This window comes from Leptinotarsa decemlineata, unplaced genomic scaffold, assembly GCF_025532065.1.
Source record: "Leptinotarsa decemlineata unplaced genomic scaffold, Ldec_3_MD MMD2_tig00026314_RagTag_RagTag, whole genome shotgun sequence".
NCBI classification, from domain to species: domain Eukaryota; kingdom Metazoa; phylum Arthropoda; class Insecta; order Coleoptera; family Chrysomelidae; genus Leptinotarsa; species Leptinotarsa decemlineata.
In genome coordinates, this window is record NW_027412684.1 from 12,330,973 (window position 1) to 12,354,289 (window position 23,317).

Consider the following 23,317-nt stretch of genomic DNA (forward strand, 5'->3'; position numbering starts at 1 on the left):
CTACGACGAAACAAACTTGGCTCACAACTCAATTTGGAGATTTCATAAGTATCCAGAAAGAATAATATTTTACACTTTAGTAACCTTTCCAGCAAGTGGCAAAGTATTATAAAACAAAGAAATGGATAGTTTCATTCATTCACTTTTCCAGACTCGGTTGAAACTATATCAATCCCTCTTCTGATACAGTGAAATACCTACCTCTTTGAAGACAACCTAGCTAGCTACCTATCCTTGAGTTATAAACTTTGAAAGAGAATGATATCAAGTTTTTTCATCAAATACCAAATAAATATTACTCAGCCACTGAATGTGGTATCCTCTAAAGATATTTCGACGGACACCATTCTTCAAGAATAGAAAAATGGGCCCAATTAATATGGAACAACAGTTCTACAAACAAGTTCCTCTTTCATCGGAGTGAGTATTTGAAACCTGCAAATATGAAAATGTTCAATCAGACTATAAAAACAATGAATAACTCATCTATATCATTGAAAACTTCTTGAAAGGCTACCAAAAACATTTTTTTTAACGCTCAATATCTACCAACACTCTTGAATCATCTGTTTTTGCCATTTTGATTTTGTCTTTCATTTCCATTGTACCCGTGGGTTGGGCTACCTATCGGGCGCGTCCCCAGGTGGCAGATAGGGAAACGGCCAGGGGACTGGAGGCCCTGTCCGGGAAGCCAATGTGGCCTTACGGACGGACTCCAGTGGCAGAAATAAGTAGAGTGAGGGAAACTGATACCCCCCAAAAGCCTTTGCAAAACATGCCACCGTGGACCATCCTACCCAAGCTAAGGTGTAAGGAATCGTGCCGACAGCTGAATGGCCGCAGGGTGATATGTGGTTACGACCGATCCCCTTGGAGAACTGGGCGAGACCTCATTGTAATCAGCCCACCTCTGGTAATGCGCGGCTCTGCCAGAGGTGACCAACTTTTCCCATGCTACTCGTGAGAACACACATGAATGAAACAACACAAAAAGGGAAACAACAACAACAAAAACCAATCTCGAGGCTGGACAAAAGTGCTTACCTTAATCTAAGGCGGTGGCTGGGGATGAACAAAAATGTGCATCCCAATCTACCGCTTAGAATGAGGCTGGACAGCAGCAGCAGATCTACTCCAACAGCAAGGGCACTTCCTGCGGCGAGGGCCAAGAGCTCTGGCTCTTGGCCCTCGCCGCAGGAACCGGCTGCCCCTGCAGGAAAGCTCCCTTACTTGTGCACCTCCACGGAGGGAACCCCAGGAATGTTGAAAAAGCCTCGCAACGACAGTAATATCGCTGCACCTTCCAAAACCTTCGCGGAGGCCACCGTTAGACACCTCAAGGTTGCCAAAGAGAGTGTTTGTTCGGCGAGTCCTGGCCTACACCTGCCAATATAAAGATGATGAAGATGATCTAGGAGGACAACTCCTCGGGAGGATGTACAATGGGTTACATGTGGCCTAAGTGCTGTGAGTCTACACTCACCCTCCCTACTCTACAGATACCAGATTCATTGTTTGTATTTATTTGACTCCTTACCCTTTTTTCAACACATTCAATAATTCATTTATTTCAGGTCACATCGATTTGTTTTCGTAACAATTTAATTTTTTATTTAATGTTATCAATTTCATTTCATTTTCAAAATTATTTCTCTTTAAATCGACTCACCGAATATTTCGGTTCAGTTGTTATCATTTCTTGTGATAATTTCAAATCTGTTGACACCTCTATTAACAATGGAAGTTCAAACCGTTTATGAATTATACGTTTTGAACTTATCAAATTCAAATATTGATTTTGATAGATATAATACATGTATCGCCATCTGTTACCCAGAAGACGAACCACTTGAAACAAATGTATTTGTCGTTTTCTCTTTTAACAACGATTTTGCTAATAGAGGGAAATGTCATCAAAAGGTGTTGAGTTTGAGAAATTTTCTGATAGATGTCCGGTCAGATTTCAATTCTACAAAGTATTGAACAAATCTAAACAATTATTTTCATAAAAAATACATTTCAGTTTTTCTGTACTTTTTAATATTATATTTGATAAGAGCGTCCTACTATGTTTGAATCTTTTAAAAAAAAAATCTGTTTGAAATCTTTTTTTCCGTTTATCAGCTGTCGCCCCCATACGAACGACAACTATCAGAAGTTGAGGAACTTCTGCGAGTTAAGGACTAATGAGGTCTTACCTTTTAACGTGTGATTCCTAACACAGTAAATATTTGAAGTATTCCATTATTTTCAATATTGAAATGAATATGTTAAGAAATAGAAATCAAATATCTGTTGGACTTTAAAAAACATTTGAAAATCATTCTAAAGAGGTGAAAAATCTACTCTGAATAATCAAAACACAATTAGTCGAAGAGTTTCTCAATTCAGAAGGGAGGTTCGATAAACATTGTTGAGTATGATCGAATTTGTCCAGCAATGCTGACAATTCATACATTCAATCAAACTCGTTAGATATCTCTTATGCACTCAACTGACCTTGTGGAAACTGAAAGGATATAGAAGGTTCCGTTTTTGTAATTTTCAATATGCCTTTTCATCAACTCATTGCTGTAGTTCAATAACAAAGATAAATTGTTCAATTGTTTGTGTCATTTCGAGATAGAATCAAAGCCAATAAAACAAATTAATTAGATTCGAAGTTGTGGTAGTTGTTTATAGTTTCTTGGTAGCATTTTTCCATGATAGCTGTCAATACATGGTGTGTACCTAAATGGAATATACGTCTTCCAGATATTAGTGATCACTATATATAGATAAGTGACGAAGGAGAGAAAAATATTTCCATTGTAACATATTCAATTTTCAAAATACTCCACACACAATTCACATATTATATTTGATCAGCGATAGACAACAATAAATCAAACTAAGAGACAGGTCGAGCACCTTCAGAACTATAGAATATGGAATTCAGCGGGGAATGGTTCTTCGTCCAGTCCAGTATTGTTATCTTCGCAGTCCTAACGTATACAGTTAGGACTGCGAATTCATTTGTTTCCTCTGTAACAAAAATGAAATATCTTGGTATAATAATATTGGACATACTCACTTCTACAATGAGATTCACGCATTATATTGATAAACTACGTATGAAACTCCATAAATTCAGGCAAATGAACGATATACTCAATCAATGTACTCTATGTGGTAGGGGAGTATAAATCCAGATGGTGAATTGTAGATGCTGGTCCCACCCGGTATCACCCGGTGAGATTCCATTGCAACGGCTTACGCTAGTTGCACACACACCGATTTTGGACGGCCAGTATAAAATCGGCCGATATTTTATTGGTAGCGGGTGCTTGCACACTCACCGGATTTTTATCGGTCAAACAATCAGTTGCTTTGTTGTCGTAATTAGCACGCACTACCAGAACGAAGTTAATGCGTAGTAACTACAATTTCACCGAGCATTCGAGACTGGAATGGTCGGTAAAAAACCGGTGAGTATGCAAGAGTGTATTTAGTCATGTATGCCACTACTTCCCGGTACTGCCGGCGATACAGTGACAGTGGACGGCTGCTCACCGGTATTTTACCGGCGACGATCACCGGTCGGCGTGTGTGCAAGGTCCCGTTTCCACATGTGGTTCACTATTGGAATTTGGACGACCAGTACAAAGTCGGCCGTCCAAAATCGGTGTGTGTGCAACTAGCGTTAGGCATCGTAAAATTACTTTCGTCCCACTGTTTCTGGTTTCAATGGTGTAAAAATTGCATGATTGCACTTCTAGGGCGCTCCAGAGGTAAAATAACTCCCCAATCGGATTCTCGGATGGGAGCTAATTCGAGGTCATCATCCTGAAGAAGTTATTCAAAACCCACTTCAAAGAGTCCTCATATTCTTGCACTCACAGAAACCAAAGTCAGTGCTTCAGGAAACTTCGGCTATGATTTTCACTACCGATTCAGATGTGACTTTGAAATATCTCTTTTTATCCGAAGCGAGAGAGGAAATGCTGGAACCCTAAAACTTTGATGTTATGTGGCTTGAAATAATATCATAGAAGATCACTAAACGCTGCATTTATTGACCACCAAGCGATACACAATATAGGGCACTATTCTCGTCACTTGCAAACACCATTGACTTTCTGCAAATCAATCATCCCAGTGCCGAAATTTCTATATTCAGTGACTTCATTGTCCACAATATCAAAGGACTCAAATTTTCAAATATAAACGACGAAAAGGGTCACGAATCTGAGGCTTTTGCAATAAGCAGCGGACTCACTCAGATTTTAAATGAGCCAACCAGGATTCCTGATCGTGATGGAGAATATGCTAGTCTTGTGGATGTATATCTAACGACCAATCCAGAAATTCACAAAGTATGGTCTCCATTGGGATCTTCGGACCACAAACTCATTTCACTATTGAGTGAATTACCAATGAACATTAGGAAACAATCTAAGCCGCTCAAAGTTAGTCAATGAAGCGAACTCCTAATGGCAACCCTTGGTTCAACAAAAATTGCGAGCGATCTCCTCCACAATTCTCGTTAACTGAGTCGCAACAGCTGCAAATTTGAAATTGAAGAGAGCAAAGAACTTCACAATCGGATAATTAGGGATAAACTGCTCGCCAATTCCAACAGGTCTAGATCCTTCTGGTCGGTATCTAAAGCTGTTGATGAAAACTTTACAAAATCCACAATTTCACTACAATTGCAACAACAACCATAGAAAAAGCAAATATACTAGCTGAACGATTTGCGTCTTTCTGGAAAAGACACTACCATTTATTCCTACACTAGAATCCACAATGCTCAATATCAACAAGGCGTCTGGTCCTAATGAAGTCATCTTACTCAAAATGTGCGCAAATGTCTGCCTTACAAGGAAGATGTGTTTTTTCTTCTTGTTGGAGGAGGGCAAGAAAAATCTTCCAAATGACTATAGACTAGTCGCTTTTTCATCAGTGATATCAAAAATCATGGAGAAAGCCGTAAACCATATCATTAAAAATTTGGAAGGCTTTAACATCTAGAGCGATCATCAATATGGCTTTCGGAAACACAGATCAACAGGCGACCTTCTATCGTATGTCGACCATATTTGAAATAACGTAATCAAGAAATATGGAGAGTCAGGAGCTGTTGCGCTTGATATTTCTAGGGCCTTTGACCGTGTGTGGCTTGAGGGTTTGCTGGCCAAACTTCGATGCTAAGGCTTATCGATTCATTTTTTGTGTATGGGTGGCTCACCAGCTCCCTGACAGGACGTTGCAAGTGGGCGTCGATGGATATATATGTATATCGAATACTTTCATCATCAACTCTGGTGCGTTGATGATATTGTCTCCAACTCTCTTTTTATTTTTCATCAACGACTTATTGGGAAAAACGAATATTTCAATATATTGCTCTGCTGACGACAGCACACTTGTCTCGTCATTCCATTTGGATTCTAGGACAGCGACTGCGGGTGCAAATCTTCATCGGTAGCAAAAGGTTGCATATCTTCATAAGGATACAGAAGTGATTTCGAATTGGAGTGAAACTAACCAGGTTCAATTCAATGCCACAAAAATCAAGGCATCGGCTTTCTCCAAATAGATAAATGTCTCCGAACCGGATATTATAATGTCAGGGCAGATAATTCCACTTTCTGCTTCGATAAGTTTGCTGGGGGTTGAAATGGACACCAAAATGTCTTGGCACAATCATGTAGTTGGAATTGCAAAAGCTGCTTCTCTAAAGCTTGGAACACTGTTCCGAACCAGAAACTTCAGCAACTTTCCATGTTTTATGAAGCTCAGATCGGACATTCTTTGGAGTATTGTTCTAATGTTTGGATCTCAGCCCCTAAGCATACCCTGAAGCTGCTAGATTCTATTCAGAAAAGAGCCATCCACCGGATTGGTGACGCGAACCTCACTCGCAAACTTGATGGTCTGGAACATCGAAGAAAGGTTGGGAATTGATTTCTCTTCAATATATACTTTCACAGGAAGTGTTCTGGTGACTTGGCACATTTGATTCCACCAAGTAAATCTAAGAAATACGCAAAGGAGTGTGGCTGCTCATCGTTTTGAGGTTCAACTCAGTGCTTCACTATTCAAAAACTTTTCCATTTAGAAAAATGCGTTTATATGGAATAAAATTCCTGAGAACGTTTTTCCAAATGGATTTATTCTCTAGCGATTCAAATCCTATGTGAATCGCTTCTTCGGCACAGGTACCGCTCTGTAAGCGCCTTAAGGATTTTTCTGTTGTTTGTCCTTGAAAAAAGTTTTTTTTTCTGGAAATCGAATGAAATTCCTATGGCTGAGATTGAATTAACCGTATAAATTTGTGCTTCGTCATCGTAATGTTATCCAAAACGTAATAAGACAGGTGTCTTGTCCCGAAATTTCGAAGTACACTATCTTGGATGATAGTGCTCCATGTAAGTGATCGGCATTCATATGAGAATTTCCGTTTAGAAAAAACCTTTTCGTTTTCTGTAATTGTATGTTCATTCGAAAGTAGTTGTTCAGAATTTCATTTTTTACAGATTGTACCTGTTCAAAAAAAAATATTTTTAAAATCTGTTTTTCCGTTAACCAGCTGTCGCACTCCCACGAACGACAACCCTCAGAAGTCGAAACTTGTGCGAGCTAAGGATTAACGAAGTCTCATTGTTTAACGTGTGATTCCTAACACGGGTTGTACGATAGCGAATGAAAATCGATCGTTCAGATTAGGGCTTGAACCACCAACCAACACGGCAGTCAATTCGAGTGAGTGAACAGAGCACCCACGTCGAACCGCCTGGCTACCGACTGAAAGAAGTTCCTGTGTGTGCTCTTCAGATTTTCATGAATGTTTTGCAATGTAGTTTTTTGTTCGAATATACAATGATAGTGAAGTAGAAAACCAAAAATGATAGTGAAGTAGAAAGCCAAAAATGTTTGTCAAAAAATTGAGTTTTGAACGAAACCTTTTTATCGAAATGATCTCAGTGAATTAGATGTCTATAAAAAATATACTTCATTCTAGGAGGTATGTGATAACAGATGTTTTTTCATTTCCTTTTTAATTTTTCCATTAGGAAGAGATTGACCTGAATTATATTGATTTAATATTGTGATCTCGATCCACTTCAACCTATTGTTGATGGAAATGTTGCATTATGACCTTCACCCAGTGATCCACTGACAAGAAAGAGAAAATATATGGAAAATACCATTCGAAACTTTTTACAAGAATGTCGTCACGTCTTGACTCGACTAATAATTTTCGCAAAAAGTTAACCCACTGATGCGTTTCAACCTTAACCGGTAATGCAACAGAAAGTTCCTAAAAACGTTATATCTTCAGCATAAAACGAAAACAAAACAGTTTCTACACGATATTTCCTCACAATTTATTTTGATTGAATTGTTAACATTGGCTTCTCGTCGAAAATCAACTGATAGTGAAAGGTCAACCATACTCAATTATTTCAAAAATCTGTTCATTACAGAGATCAATCTCAGTACAGTTCGGTCGTGTTCATGCCAAGCTTAGGAGTAATTGCTGATTATTCATTCGATAATTAATCGCTGCGGACTAAAAGAAAACTGACTTGATTCGCAATGGTTGTTCCTGATGACGGTGGTGATAAGGAGAGGCAGAAATATGTCGCTCTTTTGCGAAGGGAACCTACAAAGTTTTATATTCTACCAGGTAAGGGATTCTCAAAAATATATTCATTTCTTTATCGATTTCTAGTTTGTCCACTGCAAAGTAGTCCTCCTCAGATATAATACACTTATGCCGGAGTATTTTAGAACACTCAAATCGATTCCGATATGCACTTTTACGTATGTCCTTGAGCCGTCCTTTTATGAGTCTCTTCAATCTTGGAACAATGAAAAGTCGCATGGGGCTAAATCTGGCCAATACGGTGGCTTATATTGACTCAGGCGAGTGTCCCGCTGTAGTTCTATGTGACTTGAGCAGGGCTTTTGACTGTTCCAATCATACCAAGCTATTAGATATTCTGAATGGTTATGGAATAAGAGGAAATTTATGGGTTTCATCTTTTCTCAGCAACAGAATGCAGTGTATCTCGCTCAAATTTGACAAAGGTGATGTTTATTCATCTTCAACATCAGAAATGAGGTCGGTCCAGCTGGGAGTACCCCAGGGATCTATACTTGGGCCACTCTTATTCCTATTATATATCAATAATATAGACAGGAAAATACCGTAATCTGCAGGGACTGCTTATGCAGATGATAGTAGTTTGGTGATATCTGCCAAAGCGACGAATGAATTAACACAAAAATGTGAATATACTCTTGATGTAGTATCAAACTATTTCAATGGTCACGACCTGTTTCTCAATGTAGAAAAAAACTCAGTCAATCCGCTTTCACAACTATCAAAATAAAACCGATGATATTCAGGTGACTGTTAATGACTCTATTTTGAGAAAAACCCATGATGCTGTTCAATTCCTAGGCATGCAAATGAATGAGAGTCTTTCTTGGAATGAGCACTTTCATCAACTAGTTTCAAAATTGAGCTCTCTAACATATCTATTCATTAACTCAAGGAATGTTCTCAACATAAACCCACTTATGGCTGTTTACTATGCCCAGGTCGAATCCAGCTTACGCCATGGTGTATGTTTGTGAGGCAACTCTGCAAAGAGTAAAAATGTATTTATCCAACAAAAAGCTATCCATTAGCTGTTTGTTCAATGTTCCTCGATAATATTCATGCAGAAACATTTTTGCTACACACGAAATTTTAACTCTGGTTGGATTATATATTTACGAGTTGTCAGTTTATGTTTTCACTAACAGGAATGACTTCAATCTCAATAGCGATATTCATGATAAAAACACTCGGCAGAAGCAAATGATACACATTAGATCGGCTAAGTATAAAATAACTCAAAGTGCACCGAAACGCATAGGACACAAAATTGAAGTGATTTGCTACTCTGTGTATTTACCTTGTCCATTCTTGTATATGTATATTTTTTGTTTTGTCCTTTTATGTATATAATGAATATATTCTATACATTTCTTGTCAATATAAGAAAATAAATGATTTGAAATAACTACAAGATTGGATTATATCAAAAACACGTTTTCTATTCAGTTGGTACTCCTTATTTTACAATGGTGTGAAGATGTATAACCATCTGCCGAGCTACTCTGAAGAGACGAATATCAACCCAATAAATACAGAAAAATAATCAATGAATTTTTGAGTAGTGAATCCTATTATAGTTTGACTAAGTTCCATACCGTGCGGGTTTTATGTGTGTATTTGTTCCAACAATCGTTTGTTGTTTTCATTCAGTGTTTTTTATACTTTAGTTTAGTGTACACTATATTTTGTTTACATTTTTATATTCATAGGACATTTATGTCCTATGATTTTATTGTATACTTACTAGCTTTGTCAACAAGATTTTTTCTTCGGACAATTATTATTATTATACATGATTTCGGTCTTGTATTTGGCAAAATATCATGAGCAAGCACTGACTTATGAGTAGGTTTATTATCGTGATGCGAAAGCCATGGATTTTTTTTTTACAATACCGAACGTTTTATTCGTATTTTTTATCGCTAGCGGCGCATAACTCAAGATAGAATTCTGAATTGACCATACGATCATGTCGCAAAAACTCTGCACGGCCACAGTAATCGAAGAAAATAGTGAGCAAAACTTTGACTCCTCTTCCATTGGGACGATTGGACTTTGGTTTCGATGTCATGAATATATACCCATAATGCGTCACCAGTTATGACTCTTTTGAGCAAATCCGAAAAAATTTAATGGCATGAGCCATGTCGACATCCTCAGCAAATTCTCTTATAGTAATTCGACGATTCTTCGTAACAATTTTCTTCTTTTTTTCAACATTTCCATCGGTTGTTGATGTGGTGGTACGTCCAGGGTTTTACAAAACCGTGACACGTGTTTCGCTATACAATAGCTTCCTCGCAACCAGACCCGAGGTTTCTTGTGGGATTCTTCGATGGCCAGAGTTTCAAACCACTCCATATATATGTTGGCTATGACTGGTGAAAGTGGCGATCCCATTGGCAGTCCCTCATCTTGTGTGTGTGGGAATAATAGTTTCGTACACAGAATCCTAGTAATTCCATAATTACTTCTATAGGTAGATTCGTTCTGTCTTTCAGGTTCCCGTCTTCGGATATCTTTCTCTGTATGATTTGGGGTGCTTCTTCGACCGGAACGTTGGTGTAAAGGCTTTCCACGTCGAAACTAATTAGTTGATCTTCCTGTGTGACCTCAATTGACCCTAGTAGTTCGACAAAATGCCTTGAATTCTTCACAAAAGACGATGTTTTTCCTTGTAATGGTTGTATTGAGGGAAGTAAAAATCTAGACAAGTTTTGAGTAGCCGAATCTCTGGAGCTGATGATCGGTCTAAGTGGAACGTCCTTCTTGTGGATTTTGGGCAGTCCATACAATTGAGGGGGCTTACTGTGGTGCGGTGTTAGCGATGATCTTTCCTTGTCCGAAAAATAGACTTTGTATTTTTTCAAAATCTGGTACAACTTCCTTTCGATTGATACAGTAGGGTCCCGTACGATCTTTGTGTATCGTCCCTTCTGAAGAACCTATTCGATCTTCTGTTCGTAGAGAACGGTATCCATTACCACAGTAGCGTTTCCATTATCTGCAGGTAGGATCTTGGTGATGTTGTCTCTACGTAGGCCGTTCAGAGCTCTACGTTCTTCATTGCTGATGTTAGAAGTTGGAACTGGTTCTCGATCCAGCTGTTCTCTAATTTTCCATCTGATTTCTTCTGCCTCGGTCTGGTCAATATAATTGTTATTTCCATCTATTCATTTTTAATTTTTCTTTCTTAGTTGTTTCAGGGATTTCAAATCATTTTATATAGTAGACAATGGAAGTCCGAATTAGTGAAAGTCAATATTTCCTTTTATCAAGGAAACACCCTGTTGAATGTCTAAAATGTGTACCAAATACGATTTTTAGATGGAACTAAAATAGGAGTAGAAATACAAAAAAATCAATTTTCTGTCATAAACAGAGAAACAATCAACAAAAACATAGAAATAAATGGATATATTTTCCTGAAAAAATTATGACCATAAAATATCATCAAGTATTGAAACGAACAGGACTTTTCGCTTCATTTATTCAAAATAATGAGAACCAACATGCGGAATTTTGCACCGAAACAAGCATAGTTTGATCAGTAAATTGAAAAATAAGTTGCGTTGAGAGAAATCTGTTTAAAAAAAAATCTGTTTTTCCGTTAACCAGCTGTCGCACCCCTACGAACGACAACCCTCAGAAGTCGAAACTTGTGCGAGCTAGGGATTAACGAGGTCCTACCTTTTAACGTGTGATTCCTAACACGGGTTGGGCGATAGCAAGTGAAGATCGATCGTTCAGACTAGGGCTTGAACCACCGACCAACACGGCAGTCAATTCGAGTGAACAAAGCATCCACGCCGAACGCTTGGCTACCGACCTACCAAATATTTCACATAATCCAGTTCGAAACTCCATAAATCTAGAACTACAAAACATCATTCTCCATAAAATGGAACCCATTGCCATATAGTTTGTACGTCCTAAACCAAGCTCTGTTCAAATAATAACGATCACCTGCCAAATGTTCACCTAGAACTGTTCATTTTCTGTAGTATACAACAATCACTGAAATGTGATTCAACAAAAAAAATTGTTGTAGAAAATTGTTTTTTTTTTTCATCTCACGTTATCACTCAAACACAGCTGATTGAAAGTTTCAACAATATTTATCAAACATAATAAAAGTGATATAACTATCAACTTACGAAATCAATGTCTATTAGGCAAAAGTGGCGTGAAACTGTCCCGCACAAGATGAACGCATGTTATATCCATTCTTCTGCATGACTTCCAAAGCATGTTAGTCTTTTGACAGTTAGTTACTGGGGATAATCTTGTTAATTATTTTGTGTGAATTTCATGATAAAGTATTATTGGAAACGTTAATTACGATAATCAACAAGTATGGCGCTATTGCTTCACATAATTATATCACTATTATAATTTTTAGAAATGAAAATATCTTTGACTAGCGAACTGTGCCCGACTTCGCACAACTAGAAAACATATATGCCTACGTTATCTTATCTTATATCATCAACTTTTCTATAGAGGTTTCACTTAAAGGGGGCACTTTTGATGATGATTTTGCCCCCTGTAAAGTTCTAGAACATTTTACAACACTCCAGAACAATCCGAAATATTTTGGAATATGGTGGAATGTTCCTCACCTGACATGAAATACTTCTCCAGGTGAGGGAAAAGTTTTTCCAATCAATAGATTAGTTGTTGTTATAGCCCAAAACAGTTTAGAGCATCCGAGAGTATTTCACAATATTCCGGAATATTCTGGAATGTTCGGTAATAGTCGAAAACTTCCGGAAAATCACTCAAATGTCCCAGTTCAATATAAAACGATCAAGAAGAGAAAATACCCGTTTTCAGGGTGACAGTTTTTCACTTTAGGAAGTTCAAAAACAGTTCAGAATATTTGAAAGTATTGAAAACATTAGAGAATATGAATATTACTGAAGTTTTCTTCTAACACCGAGTGATCATCTTCAAGATGATCACTCGGTGATTGAAACACGTGTCGAAGTGTTAAAATAACGGTTTAGTGTTGGAAAAAAACTCCAGTTTTATTCATTACTACAGCAAAGGTTCCAAACAGTGCATCATAATCATAGAATATTCCCGAAAGTATCAAAAGTTTCTGGAATGTTCGGAAATAGTCTAGAACTTTCAAGATTCATCTAAGGTCATTGTGGAACATTCCAGAACAGTCAAATGCTGTGAAATGTTCTGAAATATTATGGATCATTTGTAGCTTCCATTATTTAGGTGGATCTATTCATTGTTAGGAATATATAAAGCAATAGGTGCATGTATGTATATATACAGGGTGTAACTGAATAAGTGTAAAAGATTTAAGAAGGTGATTCCTCATCGAAAAAAAGATAGGATCTTTCATGTAAAGAAACTTCAATGGAGGATCCCTTGTTAAGATACAGCCCCTTGAAGGGTGTACATGAAATTTGTAAAACAATTTTTTTCACGAGCACTGGAAAAATTACAATATTGAAATTAACCTGACGTTTTGAACTACCTAAAAGACACTTAGCCACTAATTTATTTGGTTTATGCCATGGTTGTAACGGGTGGACAAGCAAATCCTAAAATTTATTTCCAATGTAACTTTTTGTCTTATCGTTTGTTTACCATTTAAAATTCATTTCCGAAAGCCTGTTTCATTCTAAACAAAAAATGTCCCTTGGGTTTTTTACCCAAAATAAACCAGTTCGCAGCAAAAAATTATTTTACGAACAACTACAGAGATACATCGTCATAAATGCGAACTGGATTTATTGTTATTTTGTAGTTAGTACCTGCATTAAACGATTGAAGGGTAATAAACAAAACTAATTTATTAATAACAAAACACACAACATGTAGAAATCATAGTAAATGTTCAATACAGACATTACGCAGACATTACGCATGCGTCTAGACTTCGGCGCATTGAGCCACGTATTCGCTCAAATAATCCTACAATATCTCTGATTACCCTGCACGCATCGATGATGCGGTTTCTTAAGTCCTCTACATCGCGAACAGGAGTACGATGAACCAAATGCTGTAAATGGCTCCAAATAGGGAAATCGAGAGGATTGAGATCCGGGGATCAAGCGGGCCAACTCTGTGTTCCTTCTCGACCTATCCAATGTTTCAGTTAAATGCTAACGTGCTACTTGACTAAAATAGGCGGGAGCCCCATCATGCATAAAAACATATCCCTTCTGACGCCCAAAAGAACTTTCTCCAGCAGTACTGGATGCATTTCTCTTAAAAATTGAACGTATGTCTCGTATAATCGAGGAGGTAGAAAATGAGGCCCAATTGAATCATCCCCAATAACTTCGAGCCACACGTTGATAGAAAACTGTTCTTGATGGTTAGTTTCGACAATAGCGTGAGGGTTTTCATCAGCCCATATGTGGTCATTATGAAAATTAATAATCTTGTCCCGAGAAAAACTACATTCGTCTGTGAATTCTATCGTCTTCAGAGTGTCACAATTTCTTCTAATCATTTTGAGCATCCAATTGCAAAATTCAAGACGGTTCGGAAAGTCTCGCGGTAACAGTGCCTGTACTCATTGCAGACGGTAAGGGTATAAGAGTTGTTCCTTTAAAATTGGAAATACCGTCATATGATCAACATTCAGCTGGAAAGCAAATGTTCTTTAATCAAATTAAGTACTACTTCCTCAAGCTGTGTGTGTTCGTACTTCTCGATGGCGACCACAGTCCTGCATTCTTTTGTCGAATGATCCATATTCTCGTAATCGTTGATGAAGTCGAGCAAATATTCTATGGGAAGGATGCTGCCGTTGAGGATACATTTGAGCATATCTTCTAGAAGCTTCTAACCCATTCCCCTGCGACAAACATTATGGCCTCTTCAGCACTATTGATGCCTAATAACAAAACAGTTAAAAAAAACTTGAAACGTTATAGCTACTCAACATTAATCGAACATAATAACAGAAAAAATATACATAAGTTTGTTTTTTTTTTCTTGATCCACCCCTTAATCCCAGTTTTACAATTTGTTGCACATTCCTGGATATGTTTACAGTCAAGCAGTATCGCTTCCGGCCATGTCTGGCGAGACTATAATCCCTTCGTTCTCAGCGTTCGTAAAGAGCGGACGTGTGTTTGGGAGCTGTTAGTATAGTTATAAGATCTATAGTGAATATGTGGTGAATGTGAAAAGGGACATGACAACTAAAAACTAAGGTATGGACAATAATATTACAGTTGAAAAAGTTGTGATAAGCATAAAAGCAGTATCGCTTCCGGCCATGTCTGGCGAGACTATAATCCCTTCGTTCTCAGCGTTCGTAAAGAGCGGACGTGTGTTTGGGAGCTGTTAGTATAGTTATAAGATCTATAGTGAATATGTGGTGAATGTGAAAAGGGACATGACAACTAAAAACTAAGGTATGGACAATAATATTACAGTTGAAAAAGTTGTGATAAGCATAAAAGCAGTATCGCTTCCGGCCATGTCTGGCGAGACTATAATCCCTTCGTTCTCAGCGTTCGTAAAGAGCGGACGTGTGTTTGGGAGCTGTTAGTATAGTTATAAGATCTATAGTGAATATGTGGTGAATGTGAAAAGGGACATGACAACTAAAAACTAAGGTATGGACAATAATATTACAGTTGAAAAAGTTGTGATAAGCATAAAAGCAGTATCGCTTCCGGCCATGTCTGGCGAGACTATAACCCCTTCGTTCTCAGCGTTCGTAAAGAGCAGACGTGTGTTTGGGAGCTATTAGAATAGTTGTAAGTTCTATAGTGATTATGTGGTGAATGTAAAAAAGGACACGACAAAAAAAAATGGGGTATGGACAATAATATAATCAATAATATTACAGTTGAAAAAGTTGTGATAAGCATTGAAGCAGTGCTACGTACTTTAAATATTCATCGATCAAATAGGTAGTTCGTTTGAAACAGTCGAAAAACGATCAAATTTGCATAGTTTTTGCAATCTTATCGGCCGAAAAGTGATAACAGACAAAAACATTTACCAAATTGTTCGATCTGAGGCACGGTTTATACGACGAACAATACTTTTGAAACATTAAGAAATGTTTATATAAAAGCTGAATTGGAGTGAAACATGGAAAAAAAGAGAAAGGGAATGGGTGACAAGGATTTGGACGATATTTTTAAGCCAAAGGAATCTTTAAATAGGACTTCACCAGAAAAAAGAAAGAAAATGATGGACTCATTGCTTCAGGAAGCCAAGGCTACAATGGAAGGAACAGTCAAGGATATGTTTGAAGGTGATTGATAATGTTTTATGATGAATTTCATTAGTTTGGACTCCCATTGTCATTGTCATTGTAAAATGAAATTGAAAAATGAATAGCTGAAAATAACAATTATATTAAGCAAAAAACCCTGAAATGAAATAATAGTGAAATAAAATACAAGTAAAAATAGAACAATTGAACAAAAATAACAGGAAAACAAGAAAGTTGAAATAAAAATAAAGAGTTAAAAGATTCCAAGCCAAGTCAGTTCACGACGTCTCGATTGGTAGTATCTACCATCGTCTTCGGATGATGACTGGACCGATTCCTCCGAGAGATGACTATTTATGGGTCATTCGAGTAGTTTCACTTATCCCCGCTCTCCATTTTTTCCGCTTCAGTGATTTAGTGAGAGGTAACTGTTTAACGGGAGTTGGCCATTTTTCGCTTGATGATGTGTTTCCATATGTTGCATATTTCTACGCTGGCTTGGCTGAATACGTTGTTGGGCAACATATATGCGGCTTCTTTGAATTTTCTCCTAAACTAATGTTCTTCTCTATGTATGATCTCAGCTTGAGACCACTCGATGTTATGTGGATGGGTCCAAACATGCTCTGCTATTCCTGATTTGCTGGTTTACCCTCGATGTGTGTGTTTGTTGTGCTCGGCAATGCGAATATTCAGTGGCCTCTTAGTTTCACCAATATAGGATTTTCGGCACTCACAGGGTATCCGGTAAATGCAATTCTTGGAATCGCAGTCCGCGTTTGGTGGCTTGGTTTTCGTGAGGCTGGTACGGATAGTGTTACCGGATCTGAAGCAGGTTCTGATGTTGTACTTGGAGCCAATTCTTCTTATCCTCTCCGATAATCCTCTGATGTAGGGAAGTGCAAACATTGGTTGTGATGGCTTCTCTTCCTTGCGAAGCTTCTACTGTCTTTCAGCCAAAATCATTTCTACCATCTCTTTAGAGTAGCCATTCCGTTGAAGATAATAATAATAGTAACTCTCTCAAATAACTCAGAAACAGCTGGCAGAATACTAATTGGACGCAAAACTTTGAAGCTTTTTGGATTACTTTTTTTTTGGAAGAGGTATTACCAGGGCTTCCTTTCAACAATTTGGATAATCACCTGTTTAAATGCAGAAATTTCTTATGTGTGTTATGTAAGGTACTATGAAAGGACAACACATAATCAATAATCTGATATTTATGCCATCGAAGCCTTGAGCATTACTTTTTATAGTGTATATGATTTTTTGTATATCAATTTCGCTTATTTGTTGGAAGGAAAACTCAAGACTCTTCTGCCTTTTATCATTTTTGTAAAATTCCAGAATATCAGGATGCATTACCAAGTTGGGATTTGAATTCACGAAAAAGTTATTAAGTTCATCAGGCTTCTTAAGTTCTTCTGGAATATCAGTATGTTTTTTTTATTTATATTAAGTAAACCTAGTTTTTTCCAGACTTTGTTCATACCATTTGTTCGCATCGTATGTTGAAAGTAAGCTATTTTTTCATTTTTGCATGTTAGAGTGGTATAATTTCTCAAAGATTTATAATACACATAATGACCTACATTTTTCGATCGTTTCCACCTAGCGCGAGCCTTAACTCTTAGTTTCATTTATAATCGTATATTATCAGTAATCCAAGGGGAATAAGGTTTTGTTATTCTGATAGTTCTCAGTGGGGCATGATGGTTGAAGACCGAAAGAATGGAGTCGTTTAGAAGTTGCAGTTTCTCGTTCATACCAATCAGATCGTAAATCGAAGGGAACGGAGCATGCCGGATATCTGAATAGAAATCGTCTATAGAAAAATTCCGAAAGTCCCGAAAGCATAGAGAACAGATGGAAGTTGGTATGGAATGAATGTAAGGCATGGAAGGAGGAGATGTGACTGAGTTACATTGAAAGGAAGACGGAGTGTATGTACATACCAACAAGTAAGAATGAAAGACCCCCGGTCCTAGAAATGAATGGGAGAAGCATGAAAATGAGAACGAGCGTTAGATGCCTCAAAATTGTAGTAGACTCAGGATTACTGTTCATAGACCACGACAAGAAAGTGAGGAAAAAGCTGAGTGAGTTGGCAGGAAAAATGAGAAGGTGGACCGGGAGAAACATTGGACTAAAGACAGAATGTGTGAGAGTGATTTATGAAAAGGAACCAAACCTGCGGCTCTGTATGGAGTACAGAGCCGTAGGGTGAGAAGACACCTGAATGCAATGCAGAGGCCTTTTCTTTTGGCCTCGTGTGGGACTTACAGGACGACGCCAACGGTTGCACTCAGTGTCATAACCGGAATGGCGCCTTCGCAGATAAAAGGATGGGCCAGGTACCAAGAATGGAGAGAGAATGGGACAAGGAATACTGAGGACAGGGTGAAAGGAGTTGCAAGTGAAGTTGCTGGAGGAGAGGGAGGACAAAAGAGTGATTAAAGTATATGTAGATGCCAGAGCGAGGATGGAGGAAGAAAGGATATGGTTGGGCTGGGCATATGAAAGAGGAGAGAATGAGTGGATCAAAGGAAATGGAAGGGTCACCGGACAAAGCAGCGTGAACGAGGTAGAGCTGATTACGATCGAACGGGTGATCAGCATGTGGAGCATGTATAAGAGCGTGAAAGTAATCAGTGACTCTGCCATGGCGTACCCTGATCACGTGGAAGAGGGGGCTTGATCTAAAAAATATAGGAAATGCGAAGGCTCATAAAGGAGCCACCAAGGGCATGAATGAAGCAGACATTACATGGGCAACAAGGAAGGCATATAGCAAAACGAATGGAAGAAAAAGAATTAAGAAGAATATTAGGAGATAGTGGCAAAGGGAATGGGAGAGGGGCACGACTGGGCGGCTGTTCTACAGGTTTTGCAGAACAGTCGGATATGAATCTTTGGATCTATCGCTGAAGGATGTCCAACTGCTTACTGGGCATGGGAACTTCCCGGGATACCTGGCAAGATTTAACCTGGGACCAGAGGTTCCCTGTCCCTGTGAGTACGGGGAGCCTAAAACGGTAGAGCACGTGGTATATAGATGCATGAACGGGCACAGGATTGGTTGGCAAAAGTGGAACGAGAGGACGGAAAGGATTAATGGCGAAATTATGTTGAGAGACGTAAATGGAAAAAAAAAATTAATGGATACGTATCGTTAACGACTGGGCGGAGAATGTGTTGAGGGAAGAAAGGAAAGGATAGATGTGGAGCTTCACTCAAACCTGCAGGGGCAGCCGGTTCCATTCAAGGCAGAGATCTTGGCGCCCGCCCCAGGAAGTGCCCTTGCTGTTGGAGGTGGAGTGGGGGAGGACGAGGGTGCACTTATAGTTGCTGCCACTCCTGCCTCCTTCGCTCTCTTTCTCTTTTCGGCCCAGGTGCCGCAAATGCGCCGCCTTTGTATTACTTCACGAGGTAATCTGCCAGCCTCATTCCGAGCGGTAGATTGGGGTGGACATTTCTGTTCATCCCCAGCCACCGCCATAGATTGAGGTGAGCACTTATGTCCATCTTCGGGATTGGTTTCTGTTGTGTTCGTTTTGTTTGTTCCATATATGTGTGTTCCCACGAGTAGCAATGAAAGAGTTGGTCATCTCTGGCTGAGCCCCGCATTACCAGAGGAAGGCTGATTACAATGCAGTTTCGTCCGGTTCCCCAAAGGGATCGTTCGTAATCACATATCACTCTGCGGCCATTCAGCTGTCGGCACGACTCCTTACACCTTAGCTTGGATAGGATGGTCCACGGTGGCATGTTTCGCAAAGGTTTTTGGAGAGTTTTAGTTCTCCTCGCCCTACTGCCACTCACCAGGTGTCCGGCGACTCCGTCCGTAAGGCCACATTGGCTTCCCGGACAGGGCTCCCAGTCCCCTGGCCGTTTTTCTATCCGCCACCTGGGGATACGCCCGATAGGTAGCCCAACCTACGGGCAATAGGTGCATTTTTTTGGTATTGATATTATTCCATATCGAATTATTTTTTGCGATGTTTCACAGTTTCATTCATGTCAATTGTATCTAATTAATTTTGTTGAGTTGATGAAGTATATTTCACATTCAAAAATCCACAAAAAAATTTAATAAATACAAGCAAGACATAAAAAAAATTATGATGTCATCCTGAAAAATTCGATGTCCTGTTTCAATGAACTGTATTTCCCCTCCTGTCGTCGTCATCCTCGCTTTCTTTTTACTTGTTTACTCTGAAACACTCGTTGATAGAACATTTATTGTACAATTATATGAAGAAAGCAGTTGAGAATGGGTCATAGCACAGGCATTTCATACCTAGATGCCTTTACTGGTATTCTTCGCTATTAATAATTCATAATAGTGGAGACACCCTACATTTTGTTTTATGAGAGAGAGAGGACATTGTTAGATCAAGATCTTCAGATGATGTGGTGCTGCAGGTTTTTCCGGGTTTTCCTGCAGCTGAAAAAGCAAATGCGCCACTGGAATCAATGAAGTCCCCCCGGAGCGCCAATTAATTTTTATTGTTGTATTTATTTTATTTTTATCGTTGTTTTAACATATTGTAATATAGATGGTAATGAAATAAATTTAAATTCTTCCACTACGTCAGTTGATAAATGTACACTTCACTTATTGAAATGAATGGAAAAAAAAATGTCATTTCTACCTGAAATTATTCGCTGTCTGTGCCATTGTTTGACAGGCATGACATAATCTGGAATAAAATTACCGGAAACATACTTTGAAGCGACACATTTCATTTTAAGGTTCATGATCAACCAATAAGCGTACATTAGTTCTAATTTCACGCAAAACAAATTCGATATTTGACTCACCTGAAGAATTATTTCGATATTTATGTTAGAATTATTCGTTTCTATACTTGAGAATTAATGGCCGCATCTGGTTTTCAGTCATCCATTTGTAAAACTTAGAATAAACTTTTTGAAAATACCCCGTTGATTATGCTGATGTCATGAATGTCAGAGTATCAGAGAGACATGTTCATGTCACATTGATTCAAAATTCCCAGTTCAGTTCATCATTAACGGCTTCTTCTAAGAACATTCAATAGAAGTAAGATGTGAAGCTGTTTCTCATACAGAGTTTATTCCGAAGTACAATGCAAATCAATCAAGAAACTATCATATTCATCAAAAGAATCATAAGGACCGACTGGAATGAATTTCCGTAGCAAAAGTGGTGAGTTGAAAGATGAAAAATCGTTTGTGTAATGGAAATAACCAGAAGATGATGAGTATTTTACGAAATCAAAGTTCGATTTTTTTTAATTCATTGTAATACGTTGATCATGAAATTGAACTCCAAATTGAAATTTTTGGAAAACAAACAATCTTAAGTCGGAAATATCGAAACACCATTTTTCGAAAGTCATTTTGCAATGAAACTACAATATTCGCAAAGATAAGTTTACTGGCTAGGTATACATACATATCTTAAATATATTTTACGCAAGTCACAGTGAAAACCTACCTATTGAATTATTGGGTTGTGCACTTTTGCCAACGTAACAGGGAAATGCCTGGATGGTTCATCTGTGACCATCAACCACTGTCCTGAAACGTCTCCTATTGTCGAAGAGGATCTACTTTTCATCACGCCCGACGATCCGAATGAAAAAAGGACGTTTTGATAGCGCAAAAGCAAAGAGAAATTAACCTCTTAACATGACAATTTCTATCGATCGTTCAAATCATGGAGCACCCACGTTTCGAGCTTTTTGACGTTTTCAATACGTTTTAAACCACCAAAAGAGCATGGGAGCTCAGTTCTTCCGCCATCTCACACACCGTTTTTGCAAACCAACGTCGGACAGTGCATTCATTAACACTACCAGTATCATTGCCAAATGCCCATTCAATTTTCAGGCTGTTTCGGCAGTTAGTCCACCACCACCACGTTCTCCACCCTCAGGCTCATACAAGCTAATAAGCCTGATGTAGTCCTTCTTGATCACCAGAGCAAAACGATATTTGTCGTGGTCTTTTTTTTGTAAAAGTTACTAATTGAAATAAATATAAAAAGGGACGGTTAAAAGAGCAAATTTTCTAAAGTATGGTCTACATATTGAACCATAAGGTAATTTTACCTAACATAGAGCGAATTATATACTTTTGGAGTTTTGAATATTTTGTTCGCCATAATAGATGTGCCCCAAAATATAATGCCATATTGGATAATAGACTGAACTATTATCCATACTTTTATGGTGTTCAACGAGACTTGGTCCCTTGTTGCTCTAATTGCTCCTGCTGCAGAACAAAGGATTGAGTTCAGCTCATTGACGTGTGTGTCCCATCTGAAACTGCTATTAACTGTGACCCCCAAAAATTTGAAATCGTTCATTTCTGGAATAGATGTATGATCCAATTTGACACAAATGAATTGCTGTCTATTTTGGAAAGTTCTGAAATGGATTAGTTATATTTTGTTTGTGTTCAATTTTAATTCGTTCCCCACTTGTACATTTTTTCCGCTACCTAAGATAACCCTCTGGAGAGAACCTTTGAATCGGATCCAGACACTGTTACCGACGTATCATGTCGATGGTCATCGTCGTTTATGTCGGGCTGGAGCCTTGCTCCCTTACCCTTTGGGCTGATTATCGTCAGAGGGACGAATGGGTCATGACTGATTTGTGATGGTGGCATGAAAGTCCTCAGACATCCATACCACCCTTCGTGGTGTACCCCTACTTGGCTGAGGTGAGATGGATGAAGATATTATTCATCTGTTAACGGAGGACATAGGGGCCTCATTCGACAGAGTGTCGGGGCCTTCTGTATCGAGAGGGGTCGTCTACAGCATAATCTATAGCTTCCCTGACCAACGGATTGTCGTGATTTTCACCGTAATCTAAAACTCACCGATTCCTCGACTGGATGGACTGCTGAATGGAAGGAAGCTTTAAATCTCTGCGGATGGCTTCATTCCGCACGAACCACGGAGCATTCACAATCATCTGTAGAATTTTATTTTGTAAGGTCTCCAGGATGGAGATGTTAGTCGGAGCCGTTTGTCCCCAAACGCCTGAAGCGTACATGATGACAGACTTGAACATCGTGTTATAGATCGTGATTTTATTCTTTAGGCCTAACTTGGACTTTCTGTCAATCAAAGGGTACAGGCTTGCCAACCGACCCTGAATTTTTGCCTTCACGCTTAACAGGTACGGGATCCAGGTGAGCCTACGGTCTATTAGAAGACCGAGGTACTTGACCCGCGTCTGCCAGTCAATCTCCCTTACAGAGATTCTCACTTTCATAGCCGGAGAAGATGTCGTTCTTCCCATGGTTATCGCCTGAGTTTTTTCCGGGTTCACTCGGATCTTCCACTCGAGGTACCAACGCTCGAGGTCGCCCAATGCACGTTGCATATAGACGATCCCGAGCTCCCGACCCATGGAAGACGAGAGGAGAGCCATGTCGTCGGCGTACAA

The 23,317-nt window shown here is 38.8% G+C and overlaps 1 protein-coding gene and 1 long non-coding RNA gene across 5 annotated transcripts in view; one reads left to right on the plus strand and one right to left on the minus strand.

Moving 5' to 3' along the window:
* Positions 1–2,841: 2,841 nt before the first annotated feature.
* On the minus strand, positions 2,842–12,106 carry LOC141485223 (uncharacterized). The gene is made up of 2 exons (XR_012467102.1): positions 11,815–12,106; positions 2,842–3,024 (listed from the first exon to the last, which is right to left on the minus strand). It is a non-coding gene; the product is annotated as an uncharacterized lncRNA (long non-coding RNA).
* Positions 7,467–23,317, plus strand: part of Tps1 (Trehalose-6-phosphate synthase 1) — a 74,312-nt gene continuing 58,461 nt past the window's right edge. For 2 of the 4 annotated variants that reach the window (XM_074181522.1, XM_074181523.1), the window contains exon 1: positions 15,725–15,905. In XM_074181522.1, coding sequence (XP_074037623.1) covers positions 15,740–15,905 — 166 coding nt within the window. In that variant the 5' untranslated portion in view covers positions 15,725–15,739. Of the gene's footprint in view, positions 7,676–15,724; positions 15,906–20,836; positions 21,061–23,317 lie in introns of those variants that run through there. The other 2 variants (XM_023165045.2, XM_023165049.2) reach the window with 2 other exon arrangements.